The sequence below is a fragment of the Heteronotia binoei genome, chromosome 15 (assembly GCF_032191835.1).
Source record: "Heteronotia binoei isolate CCM8104 ecotype False Entrance Well chromosome 15, APGP_CSIRO_Hbin_v1, whole genome shotgun sequence".
NCBI classification, from domain to species: Eukaryota; Metazoa; Chordata; class Lepidosauria; order Squamata; family Gekkonidae; genus Heteronotia; species Heteronotia binoei.
Genome location: NC_083237.1, coordinates 35,867,675 through 35,888,312, shown reverse-complemented (window position 1 = coordinate 35,888,312; position 20,638 = coordinate 35,867,675). Strand labels below are relative to the sequence as shown.

The 20,638-nt window shown below is 44.0% G+C and overlaps 1 protein-coding gene across 1 annotated transcript in view; it reads right to left on the bottom strand.

Annotated features, from left to right (window-relative positions):
• Positions 1–5,237: 5,237 nt before the first annotated feature.
• LOC132584610 (uncharacterized serine/threonine-protein kinase SBK3-like) overlaps positions 5,238–20,638 on the bottom strand; it is a 31,205-nt gene continuing 15,804 nt past the window's right edge. The window contains exons 2-4 of the mRNA XM_060256515.1: positions 11,027–11,212; positions 7,196–7,398; positions 5,238–6,233 (exon numbers count right to left, since the gene is read on the bottom strand). Coding sequence (XP_060112498.1) covers positions 5,466–6,233; positions 7,196–7,398; positions 11,027–11,212 — 1,157 coding nt within the window. The 3' untranslated portion in view covers positions 5,238–5,465. The remainder of the gene's footprint in view (positions 6,234–7,195; positions 7,399–11,026; positions 11,213–20,638) is intronic.

Here is a 20,638-nt window from a genome sequence, read left to right as displayed (position 1 = left end):
CTCCCCCTGCCAGTTAATTTTGTTAATGTTAATAAAGCGGCCCGGTTTTAAACCCAACAACTGTGTCTGCCTCTTCTTTCCGACTGGGGGGGCAAATTAAATCCAGGAAATCATTAAATGATAATTACAAAGTTTAAAAATATATGAGATAGCTGATATATGCATTAATAGTACATTAGAAAATTAATCAGCTGGTTTTACTCACTGGTATTTGGATTCTGATTAAGAAGTTCTTCTCTACTAGCTTTTGTTTGACATTCTTAATGTTAGTATTATTTCAATCATTAAAATAGAGGGGGGAAATAAAATTACCTAAACAACAAACAATATCAGTCACTGTATCTAATAACTTATGGTTCTACTGAATTTAATGTTAATAACATAATCACCCAAGTAAACATAAATGTACATTTCGCGTTTTCAGATGCCAGACTGTCAATCAGAATCCTAGTATCACAAACAGTGCATCTTGTGTAGCTGGACTGTACCACTTCAGACTATAGGCCTGGACCAGTATGATGTAGTGGATAGACCACTGCACCAGAATCTGAAAGTCCCAGACTGAAATCCCCACAAGGTAACGGAAGCTTGCTGAGAGACCTTAGACAGGTCACTGGCTCAGTCCAACCAACCTCACAGGATCATTGTAAGGATAAAATTAAGGAAGGAAGACAATGTTGTAAGTTAGTATGGATCCCCATTTGAGAGAAAAGCTCTTTGTGTATGCATGTAGGCATATATAGGGTGTGAAAGGACATTTGCTTCCTTACAAAAAGCTGTCTGTTGTCTTCTTCTTCTTCACAGTTATCAACATGCAGGAATAAGAACTCATCAGTTTATCCCAGTTCTTGTGCCTTTAAAATCAAAAGCATTCATAGTGACATGAGTATATTGGTTCAGGAAGAGAAGCCCTTAGTCCTAGGACAACATATTTAACAAGCGAAACATGCTTAATGTCAGGGGTCATTTTGTAGAAAAATAGGTGGTGGAGCTCATCCAGGGATTGTTATGCAGCTGCACCTACTAGTCAATGGACAAGGTAGGTAGGTGGGGAGGAGGAGGGGGAACCCTCAGAAAGGTTCAGGAGCTGTGCTCCTGTGAGCTCCTGCTGAATTCAAGGCCTGCTTAATGTAATGGAGGTTCCCACCATGGTTGCTATAGCAGCACCTGCCTCATGGCCTCACTGGATCCCTTTTTCTTAGTCTCTTCAGAGTATTTTACTTTGTTATCTGATGGAAATAGAATTCACTTCATAGGGGACACATCAGCTTTGTTAGTTTTTCCCAAAAATATAGGCTCTGGAGAACTTAAACGTAAACCACAGATGTTTATTATAAAACAAAGTCTTTAACTGGGGATATGGGAGATATTTACACAGGCTAACACGTTGCTCAGTTGTTTCAGGCTTTACAATAACTTTTTCTTTCTTAAGTCTTTCTGTTTCACAGTTCCTATATAACACACTCTCCACCTCTAGCAAAGTCTGGCCTCTTGGGAATGATGTGCCAAGTCTCACCCATCGACTGGAGCCTCTACTCCTAGCCCTTCTGACTTCTTAGACCCACATCTGTTCCCTCAACCACCTCACCAGTTCTTCAGAGATGTATATAGGTGTCTGTGACCGTTCAGGTCTTGACTGACTCACACTTGACACACACACAGCCCTCTTGGCTGTTTTTGTTGAGCTTGCAGTTAGCTTGTCCTTTCCGAAAGACTTTCCCGCCACTTTCTCAAGCTTCTTTGAAGAATCAGCTGCCCTCTCAGCCTCTGTCAGGCATGAACTGACTCTCCTCAGATTCTGTCAGGCTCCCTGCCTCAGACTCGGACAGGCACCAACTCTGTCAGACACCAACTCTGTCAGACACCAACTGACTGACTGCCTCAGCAGTTAGCTGTTACTCACTCACTTTCCCTCCCTGAGAGTTCCGAGCACTCTGGCCCCCATCCTCAGGTCACCTGACGCAGGCCCTGTGCGTCTTCAATTTCTGGTTAACCCATAGCTTTCCGTCACAGTTGCGTTTTACCTCAGTAAAACTCAAGCCAATCTTTGGAATGGAAAGCAGTAACGTCTTCCTCAGTTTCCTTTAAATACCATCAGTGTTTAAATTCATCATCATCCAGATATTTAATGGCATGACATGTTTAAATTCTAAGAGAGGTGCTGAGGCCCAAATCTACTGGAAAGCCTCATCCTATTGTGTCAAATCCTACCCCATGAATAGCAAGCACTATGAAGTTGTACAGCAGTGAAGGAAAGAGAGGAGGGGACACTCTGCACAAGCTCAAAATGAACTTTATTATTATTTTCATCCCATGTCCCAGAGCTAGACTTCAGTCAGCAGTTAATTCAGATTTAGTTTTATACAGTCCCACAGTTCTGGCCTTTGGAAATATGTTGTTATGGCAACATGTTGAGGGTGTGTAACCCTGTTGCCTGGAGTTCTATGTTGAGTTGTGATCACAGTTTCGTGTTCATTTTTTAGAGTACAGGATTTTGAATCTTGTAGCAAACAGTAAGTGTAAACTGTATTACTTTGCAACAAAGAAGAGCCATTGAATACAGTGGGACTCACCTTCAGAGTAGACATGCATACTAGCTCTCTGTAAATAGTCATTTCACTCTTTTATATAGATAGCAAATCCATCACCCTTCTGAAGAAGCTTCCAAAGGCTGCAACCTCTCCAACACATCTATTAGTTATGGAAGCTAAATGGAATTCTCAGGGCACAGGCAGTGAATCTCTAAAGATCAGCTGCTTGGTAGTAGAAAATGGATATTTCCGTCAGAGCTCATTTGTAGGTTTGCCAGAGATAGCTACCTGGCTATCCTCAGAAAACACAACAAACGAAAAAGATGCTGGACCAGATGGTTTCTTACTCTCACCCATCTAGGGCTCTTGTTATGCCGTTGTGGTCTAACACATATCTGTTATATTTCTCAGGGTTTCTTGATGCACACTGCTCTGTGTGTGGCATGTTTTGCAAGTGCTAGAAAGACTTTTGTCACACAGCTGCCTTTCATACCACCAAGAGAGAAGGGCACTTTTTCCTCCTTTATTTCAGCAACTTATTCTATTTGAAAACTGGTTTTGCACCCAGCATAATCTAAACAAATCCAATTTAGCTTGCAACACATCTTATTTTCCTTTTTTTTTTTTAGCATTACACGGCTCAGGCCATGTTACCATGACTTTTCACACACACATAGTTTTTTTTTATTGAACACCCACTCTCAAAAGCTTGTTCACTCATTTGTGATGCAGATGATTTTCTGATATTTCAGTTGGTTCTAATAAAATGAATTACACATCTCTTCTGGACTTCGGGTTTGGGGAAATTTAGCATTCTGCTGAATGTATTAAATTTATACATTTTGATGCCTCACTAAACAAAAAAAAATTAAATGACACAGACATTAACACATCTACTAGGAAGTTGTCTTGCCCAAGGCTGGTTGAAACATACAGGAGTCAAGCCCATTTTCTGTATTTCTATGTCAGCTATGCCTGTGGGGTTTGCACTGTGGTATAGAATCTCCTGCGGTACCTATGTCTGTTTTCCATCCACTTTGTCACTTTTATGGCACCCCCAAATAAGGATGCCTGTCTTCAGGTGGGACCCGAGGATCCCTGAAATTACAACTCATTTTCAGTCTGCAGAGATGGATGCATTGGAGAGTGGACTCTATGGCATTACATCCCACTGAAGTCCCTGTCCTTCCACAGGCTCCATCCCCAAATCTCCAGGCGTTCCCCAGTTTGAATCTGGCAAATTTATACTCCATCTCATCCAGAGGGGCACCTGGCAACCATGCCCAAAATTTTCTGAAATATACTAAAACATACATGACTCATACTAGGACAGTCTCATGACTGCAACAGCAGTATACATTTTTAATACACTGCTAAATTTGCAAAAACACTCTGGGGGAATACTGGGGGAAAATGTCTTTATTAGTGACTCAAAATAATCAGAAGGGTGAGTGGAGTTGCCAAGATGTCTCTGTTAGGAAAGACTGCAGAAGATATATGCACCATTAGATTAAGAAAAAGAAAACCTTAAAAAAAATCAAACCTTTTTTTTAAAAAAAGCAAACAAATATAGGAGAGAACAATCTGAAACTCCCTGTGCTACAATTTGTGCAGAAGGACTTGCCTGAGGCACATGCTAAATCAAAGACCCTACAAGCACTCCACATTGGCATTAGTCACTGACATCCATTAGTACAGCATGCTTGTATCATATTTCTGTGCTAGATACCAGAGGCAACTCAAGCTATTTTGCAGACTTAGGCAAAAATCCATTTTGTTTCTCCCTCTCTTCCATCACATATTTTTAGTTGTGTTTCCTTCTTAACAATTTCCTGTCTTCACCCCCTTTTCTCCCTATTGGAGAGAAGAGACTTCTTCCTCTTTTTTGTGTAGCTGAGTAACATAATCAGCAGGAAAGCCACCAAGAGAGGGAGGCCCACTTGCCCTCATAACTCATGTTGTGTTTCAGGAATTGGATCATGGTGTAGGTAGGATGGATCTTTCCTCTAGAGATAGGGTTGCCCCTTACTAGTTCTGGAGGGCAAACCCCTACTAACACACCCAGTCCCCTGGCCTCACCCAGAAGAACAGTAGAGGAGCTGAAAGAAGACAGCAGCAATCCACACCTGGACATCATTTCCAGTTAGCAGACAGGAAGTGACATCAGAATTATCTAGGAATTTTCAAGTCTCTATGGTAAACTATGACCCTGACTTGGGTCACTCAGGTTAGCCTGATCTCATCAGACCTCAGAAGCTTAGCAGATTAGTATTTGGGTGGGAGAACACCAAGGAATACAAGGGTTACTATGCAGAGACAGGCAATGGCAAACCACCTCTGAATGCCTCTTGTCTTGAAAACTGTAAGGGATCACCATAAATCCACTGTGACTTGATGGAAAAAAGAGAGGTAAACTGTAGAGACTGGAAAATTTCTAGATCACTGTGACACACTTCCTGTTCTGAAACTTGAAAGTGAAATCTAGGCAGTCTCACCCATCCCCATGCTTTCCAGAGCTGCCAGCCTTTAGTTGACAACCCTATCTAAAGGAGCAACTCAAGGAATCTGGAACACCTGGAATTATTGCCTACAGCTCATGCCAGCTCTGCTAGATGCACAAAAGGCTTCACCTGTTCTATAGGATTTTATGTTGTGTTAAGGCTTCACCTGTTCTATAGGATTTCATGGTGTGTTACTGGTTACTGCTCAACTGTGCACCAACCCTCTCATTTAGGGAGTAGGTCTACTCAGTTCTACTCTGCCCTTTTCAGCAGCTAGAGGGAGGGGTGACACTGACACTACATTGCTTGATACTTCTAAAACCTACCCTCTTGGTTGGTCAGACTATTGCTAAGTTCTTTCTTCCTGACTCAAAATGTTTAGTTCATTGTGGTCTGTCAGGGAAAATTCTGGTCTTCACTCCTTATACCCTTTTCAGGGCTGGAGTCCAGCCTCTGCTAATCTAGAGCTTTCCTGTAGACTGGGGTTGCTTCCAAGATTGGGATCCATTTGTATGGCATGGGTTTTTTCAGTAGTCATCAGTCCAGGGCATTTCTCCTGGGTGCCACTGACCAAGTCAGTACTGTCCCCTGTGGGGCCTGTGAGGCATGCACCAGAATCTGTCCCCTTGAGACAATCCCCTGGTGGACTCTGTGTTGCTCCAGAGCTGTCCACCCGCCAAGGCAGATGTAAGTATTTGTGCACTTCAATAGCAGGACTGCGACGATCAGGGTCGATAGTCATCAAACGGTGGAACATGCCCAGGATGTTTGTGGTGAAGCCTTTCCACAGGCCAGGAGCCTCCCCTGGCACTGTACGGTTCTGCCAGATGCTAAATTCCTCAAACTGAGGGTCGGGACTCATTGCCACGTCCCACGGGAAGCAACCTGTGCAGAGGCAGAACAGCAGCACTCCAAAGGCCCAGACATCCAGGCTGGAGTCCAGAGCCAGAGTCTCATTGCCCTCCAGAAGGCACAGTTCAGGTGGAGAGTAGGGCAGGGTGCCAGACATGGCAGCTACTCGAGTACCCTCCACCCTTGTGAGGCCAAAGTCGCCTAGCTTCACCAGCCGACACTCACTGTCAAAGAGCATCACATTGTCCAGCTTTATGTCCCGATGCACCAAGGCTTTGCCGTGCATGAAATCTAGTGCTTCAGCCAACTGGGATGCACACCTCTTCAGTTGCACCTCAGGGATGCCCTGCTGTGGGGAGAAAAGGTAGAAAAGATTCAAGATGAGCACGGTCACCTAGGAAACGGGGCCTTGAAAAGCTCTTGACATCAGCCTCAGCATCCATTACTATGAAATACGGTTATCACCCTGACTTTCTCCTCCAACCCTCTTTCTTCACAAATACATCAAACACCCTAAACCCCCATCTTCATTTCCAGCCTGCTCACAAAGCTCAAAAGGGCACAAAATTATTCCATTTTACTTAGGGAGAAGTTATATCATAACAGCCCTGCTGCTTTGGAATGCCCTCGCACTGAATTCAGTACACCTTTTGCAATGGAAGCTGACTGTGGAAGCTGTTTCATTGGCTGGCATCTGTGATGCAATATATCCCCCCTCCCAGATGTAGAGCTGTTTTTACCCTTTCTGTAGTATCCATATGTACCCTGAGCCCATCAGGGGAGGGCAGGATATAAATTTGATAACATAAAATTAAAAAAAAAATCAATACATAAATGTATGAATGCTATGCATCTGTCTGGCACAAAGAAGGGAAGCAGTCCCTTGAATATATACTGATGTACTGATATAAGAGAAGAGTTTGTGCCTCAGTGGCAGAGCCTCTGCTTGGCATGCAAAGGCTCCCAGGTTCAGTCACTGGCATCTCCAGTTGAAAGGACCAGGTGAGAGATGATGTGAAAGAGCCTTGCCTGAAACCCTGGAGACCCACTGTCAGTCTGAATAGACAATGATGAACCCAATGGACCAATGGTCTGATTCAGTATAATGTAGCTTCATGCCTCCTGTCCTTTGAACTGCAAAATCAAGAAGAAGCTGGCTTTATGTTACACCTGCAAGCCTCTCTGTGAGCTTCTGTTATATTATGTATGTCTTGATCCTTGATCTTCTCCTTAACACATTCTAGCACTGTCAGATGCCCATAGTTCCAAAGACCCACACAGCCCACTCACCCCTGTTAACCTTCCTCCTACCTCTGAGCTCAGGATGGCACAGAGATCTCCAGCTGGTGCCAACTCCTGGGCAAATGCATAATGTGTTGATGTTTCAAAAGCAATGCCAGTTGTTCGCAGAAGGGCATGGTGCGAGGAAAGGCAGAGGGCGATGCAATATTCCCGCAGGAACTCTCGTCTTCCTGTCCTTTCCTTGGACATCAGCTTCAGTGCCATTGAAGACCCTGCAAGCAGTAAGAGGGAAAGCTTCAGTGGTTGGACAATAGGGGGCACCATGGTACCACAGTCATAGAAGCTAGCAGCAGTGCTTTACATTCAATATTCTCTTATAATGCCATTATGTGCCAGGTACCACAGAGAACACAGAATTAATATAAGCCACAAGATGGCTTGCAAAGTCCAACCAGTGACTAGAAATGGGTGGGGGGCACTATCTGAGATTTGGAATGAGCAGCTGGAATGGAATAGTGGAAAATCAGATTGCAATCGAGCATCAGTAAATCTGAAGACAGGACAACTGATTAGCTCTGAGATCTGGCCAGCATGAGGATGGAGAAGGAAAGAGGGGACTAGACCATTCAGTCACCAGCTCCTGCCTACCAACTGAGTAAATGCTCGTGTCTGGACAAAGAAGAGCAGTCAGGGAGTTTGGCTGTTGTATTGGGGCAGGTGGAGGAAATGAAGGAGCTAGTCATTTCTGGTCTCTAAGAAGTTTCAACCCTCAACATCTCAGCTTCAAGACCTTAGGAGATGGCTACTGATAAGAACATAAGAAAAGCCTTGTTGGATCAGACCCAGGATCCATCTAGTCCAGTGCGTTTCTAACAGTAGCCAATTGAATGTCATCTGGAATCCCACAGCAGCCTACTTCTTCCATCAAGCGGTGAATGTTTCATTTGGCTGTCATGATTAATGGGCACTACTATATCCTATCTTTTGTAAATAAGTCTAATTATCTTTTAAAGAAATCTAAGTTGGTGACCATCACTATATCCTTTGGTATTAAATTCCAAAATAATTTTGTGTTCCGTCTGAATTATTTTCTTTTTGTAATTCTTGGACACATTGTCATCAGCTGGGTTAAGATGAGTTTTAATGTTATGGAGAAACAGAAAAAAGTTATGTCTATCCACTTTCTCCACCCCATACACAATTCTATAAACTCCAAACTTTCTAGCTACATAGGCATATCATGTTTATTTCTTGCTTCTTGCCTGTTGTGGGGGTAATTCCTGCTGAGGAGAGGAGCGTCCCACAGCTATTTCCCTCTGCTTTCTGATAGCTCTGAAGCAGGAGGAGGGGCTCCAAACTGGGGGATCCCCTGCCCTCAGCTGGGGGTTGGCAATGCTAGCATTTTAGAGACTAACAAATTCAGTCTAGCATAAGGCTTTTTGGACCAATTCCTTAGATTCAGATGAAAAAAATTCGCAACACTTGTTCGTCTTTAAGAAAGCATAGGATTTCTCCTGATGTTTACTCAAATGCTTTTGGCGAAGACCTTTGTCAAAAGGAAGTCTAAGTATGTAATTTCTACATCCTTATTAATAAGGCCCTTTAGGTCAAAAGCAACTAGCCTGACTTGGGCCACTGAGGATTCTTCATCAGTAACAGAGGAGAACACCTCTGTCCCCTGCAGACTTTGGTCTCTCTGCGGAACCTGTTGCCCTCCTTAGCTTTATGCTGCATGTTTGCAGAGACAGGGCTAGCTCTTCCCTTGCTCCTTATTCCTACAGCTGCTAGACCACATGCTGCCAGGCTAGTCAGCCTGCTGCTCAGACTGCTGTGCTTCGCCAGGAGGTTCTCCGAGGCATGGCCAACACAGCACCTGCTTGCTGGCAGCTGCCCACATGCCTGGGATGACACAACTAATTAATTGCAAGACTTGTGAGCCAGGGAACAGCTTGGGCTGAGCTATAATTGAACTCTAGCCAAGGCTTAATTGGAGCCAGGGCATAGCCCCGGAATCTGTTTTTTAATTCTAGAGCCACAATTCAACAAAGCTAGAATCAATTCCAGTTTGGAAATGGGGATAATCTCTGATTAATCTCATTGGATTCTCTTTTTTGCTAGCCACTTCCCTTGAATTGATGGTCTCCCACTGTTATACCAAAAAGGTAACAACTTTCTTAGGGCAGGATGTGGCTCAGTGGTAGAGCATCTGCTTGGCATCCAGAAATGCCCAGATTCGATCTTCTACCATAGCAGGCAAGTTTGAAGTGGCTTGGCTCCTCGTCTTGTTGAGATTGGAATCTCTTTGAATAGTGAATTTTGACTCCAGATTCAAGCTTCTTGTGTGGCTACAATGTTATTCTGAGGAAGAACAGAGACAAGAACTACCTAGGAATCTTTTCAGATTCGATATAGAACACATCACAAACAGCAGGATATGTACAAGCTTTCTCGGCTTTTTGCCTGCATACGACAACTGTCGGAAATATTTCTTTTGGAGTTCTTAATTCTGCATCAATACTTTCACAATCTTTGTATTATTACATGATAAGTGTCCTGCACAATGGTTGATGTTTAAATTAAGTTGGTTAATATTTTGTGTATTGGATGTTGACTTTATATTTATGGGAAAGGCTATATTTCTTCTATGAAATTAAATAAATATAAAATTATTTTTTAGTTTTATACCCAGTGATTTGTTGTTTGTATGCATCAATGTTTGCTAATGTTTTCTATTGTAATATGTTCAAAAAGTTTGTACTTTACTGCTACTTTGCTAATTTTCTTCAGCAGCAGACAGAATTTTTATCTCTCCCCCACCAGCCATTTCCCACCTTTGGTTTTAGTAATCCCATTCACCCTGGGCTACTTTTACTGTCCTCTTCGCCCAGGGTGATAAGAAATCTTTAGTAGCTGGCAGTGAGGTTAAAAAAATGTTCTTTTGTGGTGTCTTAATCAGTCTGATGCAGGATAACACATGTTAAGTAGCTATGTTGTAGTGGCCTTTTTTGGTTTAAAGTGATACGTTGGGTGACAAATATTGATTTAGTGCTAGTGCACAGTGTCACTAGAGCACCTGTGCGAATTTTAAAAAGGGAAGGTAATCTGATGGCAGCAAAGACAACATCACTGACATCTCCCACCCTTGGATTTCAAAACTGGATTGTGACCACTGCAAACAGAATAATTTAAAGCAGGAAATAGAATGGAAAAAGGACAAGGTGGGGAGCACTCGATTCCAAGTTGATTCCAAAACTTGGAGATCAACCACACAGAAGATCAGGAGTAAGGCCAGTATGCAGAACAGGCCTATGTCATAAATATATACTGCTTTTACACCAGTTCATGGCTTCCCTTGGAGAGTCCTGGGAACTGAGAGCATTTATTGAAAAATTCCACCGTTGCCCCCCTACCATGTTCCGCAGAACTACCACCCCCCAAAATTCTTTGAAACAGGGATTAATGTTTAAACCACTTTAAACCTGTAGTGTAGACATGTGTGGGTGGATGAGATATCCCAGTAACCTCAAAGTTGAAACAACTGATCATGCCAGTATAGAGGTCCCCCACATTTACCTGTATTTTTGACAGGGGATTTAAATAATCTTTGGAAGAAAAGGTAAGAAGGTGAAGTAATACCAAAGTTTAGGTATTTATATTTAGGCTGCTAATCTGGGTAGTAGGTAAGCTATAGAAACCTTGTCCTCCTTTGCCTCTGGCCAATCTACTGCTCAAAAGACAGAAGACAGACCTCCTTGCCAGGAGTTCCAAGGCCAAAAGCTTTTGCGGAGTCACTTCAGTCTTAATTTGCTGAAATCAGTGGTCTTAGACTGGAATAACTGCATAAAATTGTGCCATTATGGAACCTCCTGTGCATTGCTCTGGGTCCTTGACCTGTCTCACCTTTCTCGTGGTGCTGGACCAGCAGGACATGTCCATAGGAACCACTGCCCAGCTCCTTGTTGATGTTGTACTTCTCCTCAATCTCCAGCTGGGGTAAGCCCCGGGACGTCAGAGACACAAGCTGCTCCAGGAACTCCTCATTGTCCTCAGTATCCTCCAGGTTTGTGGTGTCTTCACTAACAGAACCTGCAGGGAGAATGGAAGGTGAGGAAAGAGGTGTCAATAACTGAATCAAGTGCACCAGGCCGGGCACATGTTAGACCTGATCTTTGCATCCGGGATTTTGGTGAACGATATCGCGGTAGAAGCGGTACCATGGTCGGATCACCTAGCCCTCAAGGCCCGTGTGGGGATGCCACCCCAACCCTGTATGGGCGGAGAGCCTATTTTGGCTCACCCCCGGAGCCTGATGGACCCGGAACGGTTCCAAATGGCACTGGGGGACCCCTGGCCCCCTGGCGATTCCCTCGATGACCTGGTGGAGGCCTGGCAAGGCCGGCTAACCAGGGCCATCTACGAGATCGCACCTCGACGTCCTCTGCGCCCTCGCAGGAGGCTGGCTCCATGGTATACCCTGGAGCTACGCCGGCTGAAACAGGGGCTCAGACGACTAGAGAGGCAGTGGCGGCATACTCGGGATGAAGCGACGAGAACATCTTATAGAACGTTTATGAAGTCTTATGAGATGGCAGTCAAGGCCGCAAAGAGAGATTACTTTGCAGCCAAGATTGCATCTGCAAATTCGCGCCCGGCACAATTATTTAGAATAATTGGAGACCTTACTACATCGCCTCAAGGCAAACCAAATGTTAGGGAATTAGAGATTGGCTGTGAGGCTTTTGCGAAATATTTTGCAGATAAAATCACGTCGCTCCGCCAAGACCTGCCTATCACATTGGATGCAGTACGGGAACTTGAGGCTCCACGCCTGTCTTCGGGTTTGGAGTTGGGTCGGTTTGACCCGCTCAGTCTGGAGGAAGTCGACGGAATTCTCTCTGTTGCGCGCCCAACAACTTGCGATTTGGACCCTTGCCCCTCCTGGTTGATTAAAGCTTGCCAGAGGGAGCTTAGATGTCCTTTACGGGACATAATAAATAGATCCCTCTCGGAGGGGCGTTTTCCATCACCTCTGAAAGAGGCCTTGGTCCGCCCCCTCCTGAAAAAATGTACAGCAGATCCGGCCGAATTGGCAAATTACCGACCGGTTTCTAATTTACCGTTTTTAGGTAAAATTATTGAGAGGGCAGTGGCGCTGCAACTACAGGGTTTTCTGGATGATGCTTCCATCCTAGACCCTTGCCAGTCCGGCTTTTGCCCGGGCCACGGGAGGGAGACAGTGCTGGTCGCCTTGGCAGATGACCTCCAGCGGCAACTGGATCGAGGTGGCGTGGCGGTGCTGATGTTGTTGGACCTGTCGGCAGCGTTCGACACGGTCGACCATCAGCTACTGACCCGCCGCCTCGCCGACATAGGGGTCAGGGGGCTGGCCTTACAATGGCTTTCCTCCTTCCTCAAAGGTCGGGGACAAAGGGTGGCAATTGGGAAGAGCTCTCCCGGAGGCGCACACTAGATTGTGGGGTGCCTCAGGGAGCAGTTCTCTCCCCGATGTTATTTAACATCTACATGCGCCTCCTTGCCCAGATTGCCCGGAGTTTTGGACTGGGTTGTCATCAATATGCGGATGACACCCAGCTCTATCTGCTAATGGATGGCCGGCCTGACTGCGTCCCAGTGAATTTAGACCGGGCACTGCAGGCCGTGGCAACTTGGCTTAGGCTGAGTGGTTTGAAGCTGAACCCGACGAAGACAGAGGTCCTTTGCGTGGGGCGCGGTGCTCTGGGAAGGGAAATACCTCTCCCGGTTTTTGACGGTGCGCCGCTGAAAGCGGCGGGCCGGGTCAGGAACCTGGGAGTCCTACTGGAGCCTTCACTATCAATGGAGGCCCAGGTAGCGGCCACTGCCAAGTCGGCATTTTTCCACCTGAAGCGGGCAAGGCAGCTGGCTCCTTTCCTGGAGCGCCGGGACCTGGCAATAGTGATCCACGCGACGGTCACCTCAAGACTAGACTACTGCAATGCCCTCTACATGGGGCTGCCTTTGTGTCGAACCCGGAAGCTGCAGCTAGTGCAGAACGCAGCGGCCAGGTTGTTATTAGGACTCCCAAAATGGGAGCATATACAGCCGGGGCTGCGTGAACTGCACTGGCTGCCAGTTACATACCGGGTCCAATACAAAGTGCTGGTTATCACCTTTAAAGCCCTATATGGCCGAGGACCTGCCTACCTGAGGGACCGTCTCTCCCCATATGAGCCCCAAAGAGCACTGAGGTCAGCAGGGAAGAATACGCTGACTATCCCTGGGCCAAAGGAGGCAAAATTACAGAGTACACGGGCACGGGCCTTCTCTGTTATAGCCCCGTGCCTTTGGAATCAACTTCCGGAGGAGGTACGGGCCCTGCGGAATTTGGACCAATTCCGCAGGGCCTGTAAGACCATTCTTTTCAAGCAGGCTTTTGTAGACGCTGATAGGATGGCTGTTTAATCCACCGATGATTTATCTATTGACCCCTGCCATAATATAAGTGTACAGAATAACATCAGGAAGATCACCGCCGTTTAAATTATGGAATGACCCAGACATTCGAACTGGTTTTAGATTGTTGTTTTAAATTAATGTATAATTTCAATGTTGTTTTAAATCACCTTATATTGTATATTCTATATTGTATAATTTTATTGAACTGTTGTTAGCCGCCCTGAGCCTGCCTAGGTGGGGAGGGCGGGATATAAATAAAATTTATTATTATTATTATTATTATTATTATTATTATTATTATTATTATTATTATTATTATTATTATTATTATTATGAAGGCACTGTACAGAAATCCATGATTTTGATGATGCTTCCTAATGCAGGTTGAGAAATCCCATGTGTGGTGGCAGTTCACCTCAGGCTGGAAGCTATTGGATATGAGCTTTACAAGCAGCTACCAGCCACACAGCTGTTATACAATGAGGCACTTACAAGTGACATCATGCCCTGGATTTAATGTGTACTTCAGACTTGGGGCTGAAGTTTACACATACTATGTCCATTACATCAATAGCATCATCTGATGGTTTCATGTGTGAATGAGCCATCCAAGACTGGCAAATGTAGACAGATTTTTCACATCACCCAGAGTTAACTAGAACACAATTTGGTTTCCAAGGAGACAGTTTACATATTTGTCTGTTTGATGTTTGGATGAAAATGAACCAGCCCTTGTTTTTCCTTTGTAACAAAGAACAGCTCTTATACAATGTTGTACTTTTCTAATAATAAAAGCGATATTGAATGCTTCTAAAGACTATACAATGAACAATGTGAATCTTTACCAACAACAAAGAAGTCAAAGGATTTGTCTCTCATTTATATTGAAGACTGGTGATTCTCCTTATTGAGTTTGGATCAATTAACCCTGAAAATACTTTATGCAACTCGCTAATTCAGGGGTATCAAACTCATTCATTATGAGGGCCGGATCTGACACAAATGAGACCTTGTCAGGCCAAGCCATGTCATAAAATATAATGCCAGGTAGCAGAGATAAAAAACTTTATAAAGGACACAGATAAACACAATTAAAGATTTTTTTAAAAAAAATTATTAATACATTAGCACTTGTTGGTCTGAACGGTGCTTTGTTTGTATCTCTCCTGTGTGATCTAGGGAGCTGGGCAAAGGAAGCTCTGGCCCTTTCCCGCTTTCCTCAGGGCACCAGGAGGGGGAGAAACCTCAGCCAACAGAAGGAAGAGAGGCTTGGCTCAGTAGCTCTGCTGTGCAACTGAGAGAGCCTGGTAAAGTAAGTTGTCCCTCCCTCCTTGCCTCCCCAATTGAAATAATAGTCTTTGCTCTTTAGCTCATGTGCAATTGAGCTAAAGCAAGCTGTGGTACAGAAGGAAGCAAGAGAGAGGGAGAAGGAAGCAGATGACAGTCAGTTGCTCGAGGGCCTGACAGGAGCCCTCTGGAGGCCTGATTCGGCCCCCAGGCCACATGTTTGACAGTCTGTAACCAGTTGGATTTGTAAGAAGTTAAAAGTTGTGGATTGTTCTTGAAGTACCTTGCCATGAAGTGGAGCTTGGAGAAAGCCTTTTGGGAGAAAATGAGGATAGAATGATCAGAGAATCATCTTGCATCGGGCTGAGGTCTGCCCCTTCCTTTGGCATGCCGAAGTCCGGATCTACTACTGTTGGAGTTGTGGGAGTGTGGAACTTTCATCTACAGTAAAGAATTCAGGATTCACCTGATCTTGGACTTTTAGAAAAATAGGTTTTTGGTTCTCCTCCTGTTTATGTTCTGTTTTTGTAAATATGCTGTGTTGTTAAGAGATATCATTTTTGCTAACATGGTGGTTGTCCGTATTTATAGCTTTAAAAAAGTACACTCTAGACTTTCATTACATGGAAGCACTGCTCTGGATCCCCACCCCACCTGGGTTTTGGCAACCCTAAAAGTAGGGAATCCTTCTTTGAATGCCTTATCACAAACAACCACCATAGCTTTATCCTTTTCACTTGTACATGAGTTTTAGCGCAAGTGGAGTTTTGCATTGGATCCAGCCTTCTGTCTCTTGTGTTGTAGAAGGCTAGAGAACCGAGAAGGGAGGGGAAAGACTATTGTTAAATAACCACCGGGTGCACAGCAGGCTGAGCTGCTAGCAACTGAACCTGAGCCAACACAGTGGCATCCTTTTACAATCCTGCACACTGCAGGGGGACATTCCCTTCGTGCCGCTTGCTTGTGGGTTAGCAAATGACTCTGCAGATTCAGAACTCTGAGAGACCTTCAGAACTGAGAAACAAAACTAGTGCCCTAAACAAGCATGCTGGGGTACACTGGAAAGCACAGATTTGTAGACCAGGGGACAGGCGGGAGAGAAACGGAGCCAAGTTCTATAGTGTTAATGCCTTGCTCAGCACACAACAGCCTCATGGTCCTCCTGTTTCCATTTGTGTGCTGCTTCCAAGATTATTTTTAAACTGAAAGCCATTTGACAGAGGTGGGGAAGGAATCTACTAAGTTCTCCTACCTCGAAATTTCTTGCGAAAAAAAAAATGTTCTATTCTTTGAAGCTGTTCTTTTTTTCATTTTTTTTTAGAATGAAGTTGGTAAACTCATGAAACGACCATATATAGCAAGGAGCACATGTCAACCAGTGTTAAGATTTCAAAGGCTGAGGCTTAAGAGAGCTTCAGAATCTGATTTCACAATTGAACGCTGGCCACATTGGGCCACATTTTCAATTTTGTGGACAATTTTAATTCTGTTTTTGGAGGGGGATTAAAAAATATGTCCTCCGCTGAATAAGTACTGGTCCTCCTGCCCTATTGGATCCTTAAGGAGAAAGAAATCACTTCATAAAAGATTCCATCTCAGTTCTTCAACCTCCTCAACATTTTTGAAACCTCCTCTCAAGCATTTATTATCCATTTTTTAAATGGTTTTCTATTGATGGAGAATATATCTTTTATGTCATCCACAGGCTTTTTTTCATTCCCCTCTTTTGTTTTTGCACACATCTGCCTATTTTGAAATCTTCTACAAAGTTCTCTTTTCATTCTTTTCAAAGTCAGTCCAGATATTCTCTACGTTTGAGTTCATAGGTTGCTTACATTTCAGTCATTATAGGGTTAATTGATACTGCTAGATGTTTTTAGTACTGATATGGAATATCAGCACTGTTACTTGTAACCACAGAGAGTAGAGATTAGTTTGCCTGGGAGAGTTTGTGGGAGGTGTTTATCCTAATTAAGTGACTTGTTAACTTTTCTATTGGTCAGGTAGCATCCCATTTGAAGAAAATTAGTTGATCCTGTATGCATATATTCACAAGTTTTATGATTGATCTTCCGCTGTTTGTCTTCTTATCAAGAAGAAAGAGAGGAGTAGCCATTACTTCTGTTTTAGTCATGTAACAGTTAGGATGCAAGTTTATAATACAAGCTCTGATGTATTCTTTATTTCTTTTATCCAAAGTGCCTCCCCTATTGTTTTTTAGTAAATACATTTCCTTATAAAATTAAGCACGGTGTCTAACTCTTGTCTTTGCACACAGCCTTTCTTTAAAGGCAAAATCTCAACACTCTGCCCAATTCATTCCAGCAGCTGTTTGGGTCAGCTTAATAAGGAAGACACTAGTGTGTTGCTGGGGATTTGTTTGCTCCTGGGTGTTGACAACATGGGAAGAGCCAACAGGTATAACCTAAACCTGTCGTCATCTCCTGGACCCATGCTAGCTAGACCCAGGAAGGGCCACTATGCCTAATGTCTGAAAAATGAGGTCTGTGGGTCTGAAATGCAATCCATACAATTGCTGATCTGAAAACCCAGTTGCTTCATTTTGTTCCCAGGTGATCACAAGGCACACGAGCAGCAGGACCAGTCTTCAGTTAAGGAACAGATTCTTGATACTCCCTGTTGAGGGTCACCCTGAGACTAGGAACAACTTTGACAATAAGAGAGAGCGAGATCCATCCGGTTGTGGAGTAGGGCTATCTCCCTAGCTGAATGGTGTGTTAGTCACTTGAGAGAGTAAGCCACCACCAGCAGCAGTGACTCAGCTTGCAAAATCCAACACTGTAAAACTCACCGGCAAGGACAGGCATAACATAGGGATTTGCTGCTAACTCAGCAACAGCCAAGAAACTGTATATAGCACTGAAAACACTCCCTGAAGTCACCGCCTTACCATCCACAGCAACATTCCCTTCTTCATTGTCCTTTCTAAGATGCCATAGTTTTTAAAAGTGGGGAGAAAGCTTTCAGCAAGATAAATGGATAAGTAACTCAAGGCACCTTCAGAAATTTTGGGTATTTCTTTTGAGGAGATGCATAAGCCACTTAACCTCATTGTTGGGTTAACTTCTGAGGCATGAGGGATGTCTGCAACAGATAATATTACCAATGATTCATAGCCGAAAACACCAAGTGTGATTTGTAGTCCTTAGCTCATTCTGTGCCCAATCCCTGCTCGCATTGCAGGTTGCTTGATATAGAAGTCTATACTGCATTGAATACATACTAACTCTAAGGGGACGAGTGGACAAACATTGCTCAGTGTTCCTCAGTTCACAGTAATTCTGATTCTTCCTCATTATGACACTTTTTAACAGTTGTAATGTACTGACTATAGAGCTGAGCTTCATTATGGAAAGCCCATGGGTTGAGAGTCAGTTTGGTGTAGTGATTAAATGGGCAGACTCTTATCTGGGATAACCGGGTTTGATTCCCTACTCTTCCACATACATCCGCTGATGTGACCTCGGGTCAACTGCTCAAGAGCAGTTCTGGGAGGGTTCTCTCAGGCACACCTACCACACAGGGTGTCTGTTGTGGGGAGGGGAAGGGAAAGGAGATTTGTAAGCCATTCTGAGACTCCTTTGGGTAGTGAAGGGCAGGGTATAAATCCAATCTCTTCTTCTTCTCCTCTTCCTCCTCCTCTTCAGATCCCCATGAAGCTTGCTGAGTAGTCTTCGCCTATTCTTTCTCAGTCTAGAGAGGTTTGGTAGTGTATTTGTTTATTTAAATTTCTGTCCTACCCTTCAGTCCACAACAGGCTTTCAAGACAACTCAACAATAATAATTATTACTTATTAGTTTCCTTTTTAAAAGAAAGAAAAAATAAATTTATTACTTAGTTTCTTTTTAAAAGGGGTATGCTGCCTTTCTTCCCTCATGATAACTAAAAAGTAAAGAGAACATAATCCATATAAAAGCACTAGCAGCATATAACACTGGCAGCAGCATTTAAAAACAGCATTCAAAACCATACCACCATCTGCCATATACTATACAAAGTAGAAAACCAAAACAACTGAGCACCAGAAGGGAGAAAGAGCCATCAACAGGTTGAAGATGGAGGACAGACTTCATCTGCTGCTTTGATGGGAAATGATAGAACCATGTGAACATCCACAAATGTTCCATAATTGTGATGTCACCACAGAAAAGAACTTAATTCCAGTAGTCATCGGCCTTCCATATTCAGAGGCAGAGAGGCTGAATGAATGATGATTTCAAGACAATAAGGTTCATATGGATGAGGTCTTTCATACATGGTCTGTCATCCCATGCTTAATTACACTTTTAGGGTCTTAAATATCAGCACCAGCAATCTGAAAACAACCTGGAATCCAGTGGAGATCTTGAGCACAAAGAAATGCAGTCACTACAGCATGTCCCTGTTAATAGCTTAGCCTCTACTTTCTATACTAGCTGAATTTTTTGAAGTTTTTCTGAAGGCAGAACCATTTGGAGTTCATTATAGAAACCCCCTCTCTCTTCAAAACTTGCCCTTTCTGCCTAGCTTTTGGTGTCACTCCTAAGTCTTCAACTGAAACTAAACAAAAGCACAGGCAGCTGCATTTGGTAATAGTCATTGACAGGGGTCATTCTGTAGGAAAAAAGGTACAGGAGCTCAGTAGCATATCTCATTTGCATATGCTCTGGGATCTGTGTGCTGCTGGAAGAGAACTCCCCACTGCATGCAGACCCTGGCTGGCGGTTCAGGAGCTGCGTTCCTGTGAGCTCCTGCTGAATTCAAGCCCTGATCATCCACTGTTTGCCTTGTCTCACCCTCTGGTCATCTCCCCTTCTGTAGTCTCTTCAACATTTAGATTCTGAATTCCTGCATTAGATTCTAAATTCCTGCATCATCATCCCCATCATCATGATAAACCACAGTACTATTTATTCAGCTCCATTTTGCTATGGCCAAAGTGGATGTACAACTTCTTGTATTTCAACAATACTTAATTTCAGCCAAGAAAGAGAGAAAATTAGCAACAAAATGAGCGGAGACCTGGGTAAAGGTCATGTTCTCAGAACACTATTACCTAATTTAGCTCCTATTGACTCTATTAACATATTCAACATCTTACACTTATTCCAAGCATTGTTAACACAGAGACCACAAGGTATTCCCTCTTGCTTGCTTCTTGCACTATGGTGCCAGTTGGTTAAGAGTGGCAGACTCTAATCTGGAGAACCAGGTTTGATTCCCTACTCTTCCACATGAAGCCAGCTGGGTGACCTTGGGTCAGTCATAGTTCTCTCAAAGCTCTCTCAGCCCCACCTGCCTCATAGGGTGTGGAGAGGAAGGAAGGTGATTGTAAGCTGTTCTGAGACTCCCCTGGGTAGTGAAAAGTGGGGTATATATATATAAAGCTCTTCTCCTCCTCTTCCTCTTAGAGGGCCCCCCTCCAGAGGTCTGAGGAGCAGGAGGCAGAGACGCTGGCACCTGAGAAGGTCACCCTTTTAGTGGAACAGGCAGAGTCAATCCTGTGGGGCTGGCAAGGCAGAGCACCAGCATACTGGAGCAGGATGGCTGGCTTTTGGGACCACAAGTGGAGGGCACAGAGTACCACTAGGGTTAAAAGGAGATTTGGTGTCCAGTTTGTAACTCTTGAGTGGGCTGGGCAAGAACAGCCTACCTAGGGAAGCAGGGTGGAAAACTGGGAGCAATAGTCTGGAGGGGCTGGCCTAGAGGAGGAGATAGATTGATGCTGAATGCTAAAGCATGTGTTAGAACCCACCTGGCATCCTATGAGTTCTCAGTAATGACAGTCT